The sequence below is a fragment of the Mastomys coucha genome, unplaced genomic scaffold (genome assembly GCF_008632895.1).
Source record: "Mastomys coucha isolate ucsf_1 unplaced genomic scaffold, UCSF_Mcou_1 pScaffold14, whole genome shotgun sequence".
Classification (NCBI taxonomy): domain Eukaryota; kingdom Metazoa; phylum Chordata; class Mammalia; order Rodentia; family Muridae; genus Mastomys; species Mastomys coucha.
The window spans coordinates 103242564-103257415 of NW_022196896.1; the positions used below are offsets into that span (position 1 = coordinate 103242564).

The 14852-nt window shown below is 42.0% G+C and overlaps 1 protein-coding gene across 3 annotated transcripts in view; it reads right to left on the reverse strand.

The window, feature by feature from the left end:
- The window catches only part of Epha4 (EPH receptor A4), a 143548-nt gene that overhangs the window by 54657 nt on the left and 74039 nt on the right, over window positions 1–14852 (reverse strand). For all 3 annotated transcript variants that reach the window (XM_031368115.1, XM_031368116.1, XM_031368117.1), the window contains exon 5: window positions 4004–4342. In XM_031368115.1, coding sequence (XP_031223975.1) covers window positions 4004–4342 — 339 coding nt within the window. The remainder of the gene's footprint in view (window positions 1–4003; window positions 4343–14852) is intronic.

Consider the following 14852-nt stretch of genomic DNA (forward strand, 5'->3'; position numbering starts at 1 on the left):
AGGTAGATTCCCCCCCCGCCCCCCCACCCCCCAGGTACTCCAGAAGTAGCAATATTCAATGCAGACCACTCCACACTTTATTGTATGCAGAATGCTCACTCTCCTGTCTCAGCACCAGCTTCCTTCCCACAGGACCCTTGCCTGTTGGGAAACAACCAGTATCTCTCCAGGAAGCCCTTTTGGTTAGTTACAAAGCTGGCATCCATCACTCAACTTATCAAAACTCAAGTGTCAGATACCCTGACTTGCTTTGTCATTGGTGTTGATTTGTTTTTTTTGATCATGGGGGAGAGGGAGAAATGGCTGTTGCTACATCTGGGTTCAAATGGTTTTACACATTCTTGTGAGAATAGGGCCCATTCACACCACCTTCCATCAAAGGCCCTCTAAATCCAAACCTCACAGCCCTTTCACCCACAGTGGGAGACAAGCCAAGCCGAATACCTTTGATTTCCTAAGGATTGGAAGGAAAGGCCACCGTCTACACTAAGATTTTCTCCTTGGTTTGTTTTAAAAACAAAACACAACAACAGCACAAAAGAAAACACAGAAAACAAAACCATGAAAACCAGCAAAGCAATGGCAGAGAATTATCATGGGGCTTCTGGGTGCTAAATGCTAACAACCATTAATTCTATGTATTCCTTATAGAGTAAGCCATCATTGCTCATACAGGTCCTTAAGGAATCTAATTTAATGGAATGATGGAACCAAATGCAATTAGAATATAATTGTGCATATGCAAATATGCTTAGGGGAGCTTTGAAAGAGCAACAATCACCCAGGAATCTGGCCTACATTATTAACTGTCACCATTGTTGAGAAAGACAATGGTTTGTTAAGCAAAGACAAACTACCCAATGATATGGAATCAGTGAACTTCAAAGTGTGGGGCAGGACATAGAGGCCGCTGTATGCACACATGTAAAGTTCTCTACTGAGCAGAAAGGCTTTCTGGTTGGCGTGATAGGAGGTCTCCTTATTGAACGATTTATTTTTAATTTTGAACAGCTTCCCAGCATCTACCTCCATGAAAATTAAAATAAAGAGGTGGAATTCTGTCCTATTAAGCAAACCTCCCTGCAGGATCGGGTCAACCAGACAGGGAAAAGAGTCACCTCATTGCTCCAGAGGAATTGCCTGTCTACCTTTCTGCTGGATCTAAAATAATTACAACAGCATTTTTCATAAAAGTTTTGACTCTTTCCTCAATTCCCAATAAAGTTCTTGCACGTGTTATTCGTGGGGAAGATTTTCAACATGCCTTTCGTTTGCTCCTTCGACCTTTTGGCATGGTATGGACTGACATAATCTTTTGGCTTGAGTCCTTAAGTGTATGAAGACCCATGGAAGTCTCTTCCTTAAACCTGTGGATGTTAGGCCCATCTCCCAAGGGCTGCCCTCTGCCAGAGAATGACTTCAGACTTGACCCTGCATAGATGTGGCCTCAATAGGGGCAGTACTAGTTTTAAATTGGTTAAGAACACAATGTTCTTATTTGTGGGAGGATAATTGAAAAGGTGTAATGAAAGAAAGAGGGCTGAGCTCAGTGGAAGAGCAGTTGTCCCAGAGATGTGGATGGAATAAGAATGGAGAAGGACTGGATTTAAATATACTGACTGGCCATAGCCAGATTCTTCTATGTACAAACACAGCTCTGTGCATGTTTGGCTGCTTCTTATACTGACATCAATTATGGTCCAGGGAGCTATGATATGTCCATTGCTTTAAATACACACACACACACACACACACACACACACACACACACAAAGAGAGAGAGAGAGACAGAGAGACAGAGACAGAGACAGAGACAAACAGAGACAGACACACAGACACAATACAACAAAGAAACTTTACTGGTGGTCACAAGCTCTTACTTGTGATACAAAAATAAAAAATAAAAACTCTGACACCATTCTAGTCTTTTTAGAAAAACCAAACAACCTCAAACAGTGCAGATTACCTAAAAGCACAAAATTAAAAGGCAAAGGCTTAGGGACCGAAGCTGTCAGTAAGGTGCACACCTAGAAAGATTAGCGAAGATTGGTGGTAGACTCTTATAACAACAGTGAGGTGAAGATGGGTAGATCCTTTGTGATCACTGGACAATCAGCATAACTTATTCAGTGAGACAGGCTACAATAATAATAGTGATAATAATAATGATAATAACAAATCATATATCAAACTAACAAGATTGTACCTGAGGAGTCTATCAGTGTTGTACTCTAATCACCACCCTATATGTGTACACAAATGAATGTACCAGACACACATCTCAATACATGTGTATACATAAAAGATATGGCCAGTTGACATACTTATGGTTCATAACTACAATAGACGGTCCACCCTTAAACAGTTGATGATTTTTCCATAGTTGCTCCTGTTGAAAGTCCCCAAATTTTTATTTAATGTATTCTAGGAAATTCAGAGTAAAATGGAAAACAACAATGGCTTTGGATTAAGTCTCTGATATACTCTTCTTTTGGATCAATTTAATATGGATAATTTACTTAACTATTGAAGTCACCTCCTGAAACACTTAAAAGAAAAATGAAATATGAGGCAGCAGGGTTGGGGGCCTCTTATAATCCTTTTCTGGTCATGCTTACTATCATAAGAATCTCATACATAAGTCAATTTCCTCTTCCCCCTCCTCCTGAACTCTTCAAAAAATAATAGGGAACCTGGCCAGTGAGATAGCTCAGCAGGTAAAAAAACCAGCCTACCAGGAAATCCAACCCTTAGATTCCACAATGGAGGGAGAGCCCCTGTTCCTGAAGGGGTTCTCTGATCTCCACATGTGAACCTTGACTCTCTTGTACTTCTCAATATTCAAGATTGTGACAGATTGGTAATTAACTCAGCCCAAACACTTCAAGAACAACAAAGTTTTCTAGTTCTGTCTGTTTGAAATATGTTCTACAAGAAATGGATGGGCTACCTCCTCCTGCACAGCTCAAATCAGTCAAGTTCAACTAGGCAAATGTCTATAAAATTAGCATGCATCCTCTTTGGGAAAGTCGGATGGAATTTGAGAAAGGGTATGACCATAGCCCAATCTCCTCATCCTTCTGCCTCCATCTCCTAAGTACTGGGCTTATGGGTGTGTCTACCACACAGCATGAGCAAGCTTAAGGCAACTTTTGTTACAGAAAAAGATTTACACAATTGGTTCTGATGATATAGAGCCATGTATATTACTTATAATCGTTTACATTTAAGAACAAGATCCCAAACTACAACTGCTAATGCTTCTGTTGGATAATTCAAGGATGCCAGGGCAACACCCTGCATTAGTAAAAATCAATGCTATGTTCCTAGGTAATCTGCAAGTGCTGTGATGTCCACCTACGGATTTAGGGATTAAGTAGCAAACATTGTGGGTGGAGAGATGGTTCAGTGGTTAAGAGTGCTTGCCAGGCAATCATGAGGACCAGAGTTTGGATCCCAGTAATGAGATAACAAGCCAGACACTCAGCATACACCTTAGGTATCCCCAGAATGCAGCAGAGACACGAGGATTACTGTGGTTCGCTGGCTTCCAGCCTGTCCTAGAAATCACAAATCCCGGGTTTAGGGGGATATTCTGCCTCAGAGGACATATTGGAAAGGTGGATACTAGCCTCTTCCAGCCTCTTAGTGCTTTAATGTTCACGGGCTCTTGTACCTGCATATGCACATGCACCTACACTCATGGATAATAGTTAAATCTCAAAAGCCAAAAGAAGCAAATCAATTAAGTGTGCCCAAGGGACTTGGTTTACTAACAGTTCATCATCTTTCAATCACTGCCTGATTCATTCTATGGCCTGTTACAAGAATGGCACGCAGCTATTCCAAAGCTTTGTGGTAAACTAGTACCTGTCCTCTTCAAAAACTTTGGTATTCTAATGCAGTTTCTAGATTTATAGTAAGTTCTACAATTCGTGATAATCAGAACCTTATGACTTTTTCCATAAACACTCAGTCACAGTAAATAGGAATTGATTCCTACCTGCTTGGTTGGTTGTCACTGTGACAGACACTGACTGGTCTGGGCTAGGGTTGTACTTAGACACTCCATTCACGGCCCAGATCTCAAACGTGTAATTGGTGTGTGCTAGGAGGTCAGTGATGGAGACTCTGGTTGTCTTGAGTCCGTTCTGCTGTGGTGTGTAGTGGACTCCACTTCCACAGGGCCGACATTTGCTGGGATCGCCAGCTCCGCATTTCTTGCAGACCACATTGTAAGAAATGTCCTGACGTCCACCTGTGTTCTGAGGACTGCTCCATTCCAAGTTTACCGATGTCTCGTTGACATTAGAAATCAAGTTGAGGGGAGCAGATGGTGGGCCTGGGGAAAGAGAAACAGAGAGCATCACACCAAGGACTGAGATCCTTTTGGACCTCTTTTAGAGTTTGTATTATCTGCTCAGCAGGTCTTAGGAGAGTAGGAAGACCCATTTGGCAAAGCAAGCAAAAAGCAAACAAAGCTAACAAAAAGGGATCCTTTAAAAGGACAATACGATAGAAGTTGTGTGTGTGTGTGTGTGTGTGTGTGTGTGTGTGTGTGTGTGTTGTTCTACTTCCAGTGCAAATAAACATGCCACTTAGAGACATGCAACCACTCTACAGCAAGCGGGCTCAAAGCCCAGGCCCGCTCTCAGTTGGCAGCAAAGCAGCATCCGCTATCTGGTCTCCCGTCTTCCTTTCTGGGAGTCGGCTCTACAAATGGATTCCAGTTCCCAGGGCTATGGGCGACTGGAAAATTACTACTTGAGAGACTGCTTTTGAAGACGTGTTCTGATTGCTCAGTAGAACCCATTACCAATAGCAAATTAAATGATTAGAGCTATATAGATATAGGTCTACAGGCCCAGATGTAGGTAAGCGTTAAACCATTGCTGGGTAATTAGCAGGAACTGGTTTAACATGATTTCAAAGATGTCAAAGAGATATACAGCTGTTGAGAGATCTCAGAGCTAGGCCAGAGCTGCCCTTGATGACCAGAGACCTTCTCTCCCTCTTTGACAGATTAGGGCCGCACCAGGCTATCTAAAAGCACATTCATCCCCACTGACATCAAAAGGTTCCTGATAGGTGAACAATGATGACGACTGTCACATCATGTTACTCAAAGCACCACGGGTAGTTGGAAAACAATAACAGATAAGACTGTGGACCCCTTAGTCAAGAGACTAAGTCCTAACTGCTGTCAAGTAAGTAGGGACTGGGATTGAAGGAGGCAGGAGGGGCTTCCTCGGTCTAATTCAGTTTCAAAAGTTTAAAACATATCTTCAATCTAAGCAAAACAAAACAAACAACAATAAACAAAACCAAGAAAAATAAACCATGTGAGGAGCCAATCTAAGTTTTCATAAAAATTTGAGATTTTTTTTGAGACACACCAATTTTTTCTACAGATACGTACAGATACACACACACCATACATGCATATACACACATATAGGTATATACATACACACATACTACATATACCCACACGTGTGTGCTATGTATGTATGCATACCTATGTACATATGTACACACACACACACACACACACACACACAGAGTTTTGGGATGACTGCTCTGAAGGCAATCTCCTTCACTCAGAGAAGGGACATTAGCTGGAGACCTATATGAAACTGATGCTTTTCCCTCTTAGCCACAATGGAACACTCAATCTGGTCCAGAGCAATAACAGAGACAGAGGTGAAACAGGTAGCCTGTGGACAGACCGTTACATTCTACATTCATTACTTGACTCGCAGTGATAAACGGGGGCCAATGGACTTGGTGGAAACCTTATGGGTGGGAAATCTCCCCTTCTTCTCTCTCAAACAGCTTAATTAAAGACCATATTTTTAAAAGCTAGACAGCTTCTCCCTGTCTCCCCTAGAGACTAATTATCTACAACCTTCTTAGCTGCAAGATCTATCCCCCAGCCTTCAAATCTTAAGAAAAAAATAATAATAACCTAACAGAACTATTGCAAAATTTGTGTTAACCCTAAGCCTACTTCATAAAACCCTCCAAAACAAATATTCTCTTATTTAGATTTTAAGACCGAATGTATAGTCTTGAACACAGCAGCTAGGATGGAGTGATAATGAATAAATGACTTCAAGAAGGTATAAATGTAGTTACTTACTGAAAATGCCAGACTCTCAGAACCGAATATGGTGTTAAGTATTCAATGTTAAAGATGAAAGAAGAGGCAAAGTAGACATATAGTAAGTAGTGAAAGCTTACACAATATAATTCAGGAGAGAACTTTACTGATGTCCCGAAGAACTGTGCCCTAGTCAGCTCTATGAGGCAGAAGAAGTGTTACTTTAAGTTGGGGTGTGCATTTCCCACTCATCAAATTTTGTGACTTGTGGTGACCACCACCATGCAAGCCATCACTGGACTGCAGCTGAAGCTGGCCACGATTTGTTTTCCAAAATGGGTCAGCCACTGGTTCTCCCTTTGCTGAGACTTGCAGGGATAAACAAGAGTGACTCTGAAATCCATTAACCCCCTTGCCAACCCCCCCCCCTCCGTCTACTCTCACACGGGAAAATGTGACACAATGAACCGAGCACTGCAGAGGCAAAAAGTCAGTAATTAGTATGTAGGACGGGGCTTGGCGGTATCTGAACAGAGAAGAAATGGAGCAGAAAACTAAATGGTCACAGGATGCGGATGCGGAGATGTAACACAGCCACGAGGAAGCAGTACAAAGATGCAGGAGGAAGTGAGGGTTGATATGAAAACAAGCAATGGTCTCCAATGGCCTTCTCGGTTCTTACAGAAGGCCTGGAGGTAAATGTTTAAAGTAAGGATGAGAACAAAGTTCAAGTTCAATGTTGCCTCCAGGGCTGGTTTACAGAATTGCACTCTGTGTGTTGTATTTTGCTGTCTTAGACCTTGATGAGGGCATAGTAACATCAGTGCACAAATTGGACAATTACAGTTGTGTGATGAAGGGGGAAATGAAACACGGAAGTCTGTATGATTACCACACTGGCCTACACAAAGATAGATAAAAATATGCATGCCTTACAAGCTAAAATCATAATGGCGGCTATGTTTCGTCTGTGGGATTGTGGTTTCTTTTTCTAATTCCTGCCAATTAAAAGATGACAAGCACGGAATAAGTGTGCTCCTCATTTTTAGAGAAGAGCCACTGTTTCCTCAGAAAAGAAAAAAAAATTATCTTCTGAAGACAATGAGGGGGAAAAATGAAGTTGAAGAGAGCCAAAGCCAATCTCCAGTTACAGCTAACCTCACTGCGGCAATCTCAGCCAATAAACAGAAAACATACAAAGAAAAGCTCTGATAATAACCTATCTTCTCTTCCGTTTAAGTTTTGTTTCTGAGGATCTATCTAGTAGTCATAAAGTCTCTGACATCGACGGTCTTCCTGGTCAGAGCTGGCCCGTCTGTGAGTAGAGTTTCCAGTTCTAAGGGTAGCAGGGTTCTCTGTTTACACACACTTTACTTCCAGGAATCTAACCACCTAGCTGAAAGCATTGGTGAAAGACTGTGTTCTCCAGACCTCTGTGAGTTCGAGGCTAGCCCGGTCTACAAGGCAAATATTAGGACAACCAAGGGTACACAAAGACATCCTGTCTCAAAAACCAAAAACAAAACAAAAAACTGAAGTGTTCTCATGAACATAAACAACCAAATGTTTTTAATACAGTATAACTACTTAGATAGCATTGTATCAAATTAATTATAATTGCCCCAAAGAATATTTAACATATATGAGATAATGGTATTGCCCATATCACATTAGACATGGGTGAATCCATCCTTGGATTTTGGGACCCCTGAAGGTCCTAGGGCCAATCCCAAATGCATAGGGAGAAGACTATATAATTTATATTATATCAATAAAAGCTACTGCCAAATGCAATCATATCTTCCAATCTTTCTGTCTATACCACTCTTATTGAACACGCACAGGTTTCTTAAGGGTCACTGTGAGGAACAAAGAGGCTTCTTCTATCAATGACAGCCTGAATACAAGGCTGGCAGCAAGTAGGGTACCACTCCCACTGCTGCTCCTTGTTTCTGTGGCCCACTTCGCTTAGGATGCCTGATGGTTTCTTCCTAGCCAGACATGCGCTCCACATCTGTCCCCATCTATCACCTGTGTCTAAGTCATCTTCAAGGGAATCGATGTACTCATTATTTCCCATTGTCTACCATTATTTCATAATATCTAATTCAGAGAAAGCTCAATACATGTTTGATGAGCAAGTAGATGGCTGGATAGCAAGCAAACAAGGTGCCTAAGTATACCTTGTATTGTGTGGATGAGCGCAGGCTTCTTTGAGTTAAGGCTGACCCATTCCAGCTTCTCCTATAAGGTTCATTAGCACTAAACCTGTGAAAGACTGTCTTTGAATAACTCATTCTCATAGACTAACCAGATTGGAAAAGGTAAGAAAGACTGTGTGCCCAGTGTCAATGGCTACTAATGCTGGAGGGGCTATAGCGTGCTTGTATTGTATATCCGACAAATATTCATCACGTGCCTCATTTAGAGAGGAAACAAACAAACAAACAAACAAACAAACAAAACCACTTCCATTGACCCTAATGCATTTGTGATAGATCCTGAAAGAGGATTCAGAAAGAGGATTTGTAGAGGAAACAGAGGCTGAGGACATCTAAATACAAAGTATGTACGTGCATTGGATTTATAGGCAAGCACACACCCTGCCCTGACCTGTTCTTATGCACTATGTGACAAGGCAACCACACCTGGGAGTTTAAAACAGGGCCTTGTCCAATTAAAGCTTTGTCAAGTCAGAACTGAATGGCTCCGGTGTCTCTTCTGCTTTTTTCTGGGGGATTTACCATAAAACTAGCTAAAATCTTTCTGGAAGACATAGATTTTAACATTTCCAAAGGAAGCCTCGTACTTGCCTTTAATAGAATTTTAAGAGCTCCCCTCCCTCATTTAATTATATTTTTAATCACCAAATTAAGCCATTTTTTAAATATGGAATGATCAAATGCTGAAGGCTCATAAGGGAAGACACTCCGATTTCACTTTGAATCGCACTTATAAGTCTCTCCATGGTATTCACACACAAGCTCGACCTTCTTCTGTCTCTGTGCCCCAGCATTTCCAAGAATGGGGCTGGCTGGCATGGGAAACACTTTTAAAGTTTTCACATTTTGAATGCTTTTCTTGTTTTTAATATAACTTAGTGGCACAGATAATAACTATACTACCAGAAACAAAAGGCAAATGTAATAACCTTTAATTTATGAATAGAGTGGGGTCAGCATTCTTCCTTTGTAAGAACATTTTATTGCATAGCCACGTTGTAAATATTTTATTCTTTATGGGCCATATGCTCTTGGCAACAAGCATTCAGCAGCCACAGCAAGTATCTCCACCATGAGGCACGGCTCTGCCCAAGAAAACTTGGCAAAAGTAGATGGCAGTTGAAATTGGCCATAGCTTGTCAATGATTCCTAGAGGGATTTATCAGTGGTTCTCAACCTTCCTAACGCTATAACCCTTTAACACAGTGCCTCGTGTTGTGGAAATATAAAATTATTTTCGTTGGTACTTCATTACTGAAATCCCCGCTACTGTTATGAATCGTAATGCATCTACCTGTGTTTTCCAATGGTCTTAGGGGACTCCTGTGAAAGAGTCAGTTGAACCCATGAGGATTGGGACTCACAGGTTGAGAACCACTGGAACAGATGTTCCTTCTTCCCCAGAGGGTCTGCGGTGCTATGGTACCACCCACAAGCTTGTGTGTTTGCATATTTAGTCTTCTCTGGCGATTTCAGAAGGTTGTGGAACCTTTAATGGGGGAAAGCCTTGCTAGACAAAGAGGGATGCTAAAGTGATGGCTTTATGACCTTTGTTCCCTGCTTCCAGGCTGTTGCAACAATGTAAACAGCCACACCTGTCTTTGCTGCAACCACAGAGATCCACTCCTGGGACTTGCTATACCAGGATGGACTTAAATCCCCCTCCCTTAACTCTGAGCAACAAACAACAAATCATCTTTTCTTTCCATAAATCAGGTATTCTGTTATAGCATAGTAAATAGATACCCTCACACACACACATGCACACACACACACATATACATACATACATACATATATATATATGTATGTTCAGACTGGCAAGCCATGAATGATGCTGATTTCTAAAACTGAGGTTAGACCTGATGTCATTGTCTAAGTGAGGAATGCGATACTTCCCACTGCTCTGACTAAGATGGGCACTGCACCTCATGCCTCTGTGGAGATGTTTAAATGAACATTCATTTCCTCTACTGGTGTGAAACGCTTTCCATATCACCTAGCAGGTGCTGGTGAAAGGTGTGATGATGGATAATTATTGTTTTCGTGTGGAATGTCAACTTACATTCAGTGGGCAAGAGTTGGACAGTAAGACATTAATTATAGCCAAATTATGGCAGATACAAAGGGTTATCACAGTACATAGTGTTGTATCATAAAATATCGTGTTATATAGCAAAAGGGATTTTTCTCTCTCCTTCACTAAATATGCCTTCTCCTTTGGAAAACGGCAGCATATACAGAGGACCTGAATTTGGTTTGGGTGGGTCACACCTGCCTGTAACTCCAGCTCTCTACTGGTCTCCTCTGGTGCTATACTCACAGGCACATCTCCTAATCGTGCACATATACACACATGACTTTAAAACCACTAGCTAACCATGAATCTGGCCACTGATGTGTCCAATGAGGGCCATCATGTGAACTTACTCCATAGGAAGGTAAAGCCAGCCTAAGAATACTGGACTCCACCCAACCCCATAAGAACTGAAAATGGATTTAATTCTTAAAGGAACAGACTAATTCTTTAGCTATATGGTGATTCCATTTGGAAGTGGATTTAACAGACATATAGACATATGGTGTAAAGTTCTACCAAAACCTGACCTGAAAATTCAATTTCTTGTGACAACTGGCATCAAAGTGCTAACAGACCCTGAGGCAACCCATCATATAACCTTTTTATTTCCTTCCTGTGAGAATATTAGCCTCCATTCGTCTTTCTTGGTTTATTGCTATTTTTGAGTGTGTTCGCATATGAGAACTGAGTGTGCATAATTGTGCATGTGGAAGCCAGAGACCTTCCTCTCATGCTGTTCACTTTGATTTCTAGCCAAGGTCCCTTATTTTTGCCTGGATCTAGATATGACACATAGGTTAAGCTGGCTGGCCAGCTAGGGTTATAAAGAGCATGCCACCATATTGGATTAAAAACAAAATGGATTTTGGGAATTGAACTCCTATCCTCATGCTTGCCAGCCCCTGATTTGTTTATATTCCCATAACACCCTGCACTATGGTGGTATTTAACAACCTAGGATCTATCTGTTGACTGAGTAAATGATGGGTCCTTCATCTGAATAGTACAACTGCCTTCATCAGAACCATTACTGCCATATTCCCGTGTATGTGTGTGTGATTCCCGTGTGTGTGTGTGTGATTCCCGTGTGTGTGTGTGTGTGTGTGTGTATGGGGGGGAAGCTGACAGAAAAAAAATACTAAGTGCCAGTGTCATATTAAAATTAAAAGAAAAAATTCTACTTTGTAACCAAGGAGACTTAGTTGACAGAAAAGTCACAGTATCAGGGCTCCGGTGGCATCAGAGCCTCCAGACCCATTACAGATTTTTAATACTTAACTGATTTTTAATCATCATTTTAAAATTCAATGCCTGAGCCATGAAATTAATTCTGGAAGTAGCAAGGAACATCCCAGGAGCCCGGGCAGAAACATAACTCTTAACATGATCAATTTCTTTAAGCACAACTGTCACCCGATAAAAATGCCAAGGCAACCGGTTACAAGACATTATCTTCTGAGGAAGAGGCACCTTGGGGCTCCAGTTCCATTTCAGAAGGCTTCGTGGAGCATGCACAACTTTGGGGGCTGTCAATAATACTTCAGTGTCTTAGCTGGAAAGCCCTTCAACCCTTCAGATAAGCTTTTGTTGTTAATCTCTCTCCGGTTGAAAGACAGGTTGTAAGGCAGAGTAAACAGTTGGGGGTGTGTAAGTTTGGACTTCGAAATGAAGCCCCTGCTTCCCCCCATGACAGCTGTATATGTTGCCACCACTAATTGCTTTCTCTTGACCCTGACGGCTGGGTTAGTTTACATAAAGGCTGCTGTCCAGGGATACCACGTTTGAGATTTATGAACGGTGCAGAGCCTTTTATCACAGCAGTTTATGTGTTTTAACAATGAAGAGTGTGGAAGCAGAGCTGTCCATATCAAAGCTGAACCACTTGGACATATCCATCGCTTGTTGCTGTCATGGCAAAGCCTTAACTTCCCACAGAGGCCAGCGTGCGGACATTCCACCAGGGTCTACCCATTCTCTTGCTTCTATTTTGCCGTTCCCCTCTCCAGGACTCTTTGTCCTCTCTTTCTTGGTTTGATCCTATGTTTTGTTGCTGTATATGCAATGACTAGAGTCCAGCTGAAGTACTTTATGGATTCACAGCTGCACATGAGCACTTTGGAAATATATAGGACCAAGGAAAGTGTGACTGGCATTTCATTCAGGAGTTAGTGGAGCTGTGGCGCATTGTGCCTGTGTGTTTCTTACAACACTGTTGCATATTTTATCTTAAATTTCATCCCAGAATACAAACTTAAAATAAATAACAGGGCAAGCTGATAACAGAAAATTGCTATGAACGGAAGCTAAGCGGGGTGAGAGAGAGCTTAGCTGGTAAAGTGCTTTGCTGTGTAGGTGAAGGGACCTGAGTTCAGATTCTCCACAGTCACATAGCAGCCAACATGATATTGTAACACCAGTGCTGTGGAAGAAGTGGAAACAAGTGTATCCCTTGGGGGCTTACTGGTCAACCAGCCTAGCTGAAATGGTGAGCTCTTGGTGTTGTGGGGCCTTGTGGCAAATAAAGCCTATGTTGAGCTTTGGCCCTCTCTCTCCCTCTGTCTCTCTGTCTCTCTCTCTCTTTCTCACACATACACACATACACACACACACACACACAGAGAGAGAAAGAGAGAGAGAGAGAGAGAGAGAGAGAGAGAGAGAGAAGGCAGCCTAAGAAATTCAACCAAATTAATACAGCAAGTTGGTTCCAGTTTTATCAGAAATTCAGATTCCATCTGGTCTATACTGAGCTGTCCTCTCTGCCCGACTCCTACCTTCCACCCAACAGTGCACTAGGAGTTTCTGATAAAGACTCCTTCCCTGGAGAAGACCACAGGAGGGGGTGAGAGGAGCCATTATAGCTCCTCAATGAGACTCCATCCTCTGCTCATATTCTGCTGGGCACTAGATAGCAGGTGAAGCAGGAGAACAGGCTGAGAGGAAAATCAAAATGCTGATAGCAAGGAAGATACTCAGTTCTCACCCCAGGGGAGCTCAGAAAAATGGATAATTGACCCTGTTTCAAAGGAGCATGCTGTGCATAACCACTGTATGGCTTCAGTGAGGACTGTCAGAGATGCCATCCAGAAGTGACGGGGCTTGCTTGATGGCAAGCCACTCCTAATTATTCACGAGGGTAGAAAAATCGTAATAACTTAGCTAAATGGCACTGGCAGATTATCCGAGCCCTCTCTCTTGAGCAAAGATCAATGTTCTTCACACCTATGCATTTCCTCCTTGAATATGCAGTACATTGTTTATCCCTGTGCATTGAAAAGTAGGTCAGAGGGGAGGATTCAATGAGATGGTAAGCGATCTTTATGGAATAGCAGCATGGCATTTTCACACTCTTCAAGTAACCAGCGAGCACACACAGCCTGACACCCATCTATCTAGTCTGTACCTTCAGCCCTTGTGTGGAAGTCAGAGGTCAATCTCAGGCAGGGCTCCACAAAGGTTGTGCACCTTGTTTTATAAGGTGGCTAAGCTCCCTGATAAGATCCATGAAGAACAGAGATGTGCCTTTATCATCCATCTCTCCTTATCAGCTCTCCAAAGCAGGGAGGACTCAGCTGTCACCACTGGCTTTTTAAATTTGGTTCTAGGGATTGAATTCAGGTTCTCAAAAGCCTGAATAGCAAGCACCTTACCCATGAATCCATCTGCCCAGGGCCTCCTTCTCAACCTCCTCAGTTCCTAATTGTCTTCATGGAAGGATGCTACACTTGCTCTATTTGTCCTCACAATGCCAAGAGGCAGTTATTAGAGACGGGGACAGGGCTTCACCATGAGCTCATGTCAGACCGTGAACTTTTCATAGGATGACATCTGCATCTGGTTCATCCTAACGTCTTTGGTTGCTTACCTAGATTCCCACCTGAGTGATAAGCAGTGAGAACATACAATGTGAACTGAAACCCAGTTATTATGGGGGGAAAGTGGGTATCTCAATTTGATTTCCACCTTAATCACCAAATTACTTTATTATGCTATTTATTTGCTATATAACGTGAAGAATTTCCCCTGCTAATCTTGGAGTCCAAGCATTCTCAGACAAAAAAGGGATTGATGGCACAGATGATAAAACAGTTAAAGATTACCAATAGATCTCCTCCTGAAACTCTCATGAACACTTGCAGGATTTTATTCTTTTACCCAACTGGTTATGATCCATATTCCCTGACCTGTCCATACAATGACCTTCCACTACATTATTATTAGCTATTTGCAACCCCAAAGTAAAAAGAAATACTTGTATTATATTTGAAACTGAAGGATGCCTTTTATCCTACGGTTTAGACATCAAAGCCTTACTCTAGACATACCTCCCCAAATCCCTAAGCCACATTGCTAAGCACATAACTCTTTGGGGTGGGGAAAGAATTGAACTGAGCATCAGGGCACCTTCAAGAGCTTGTTCAAAAATGGATATGAGAGTCTCCAAATC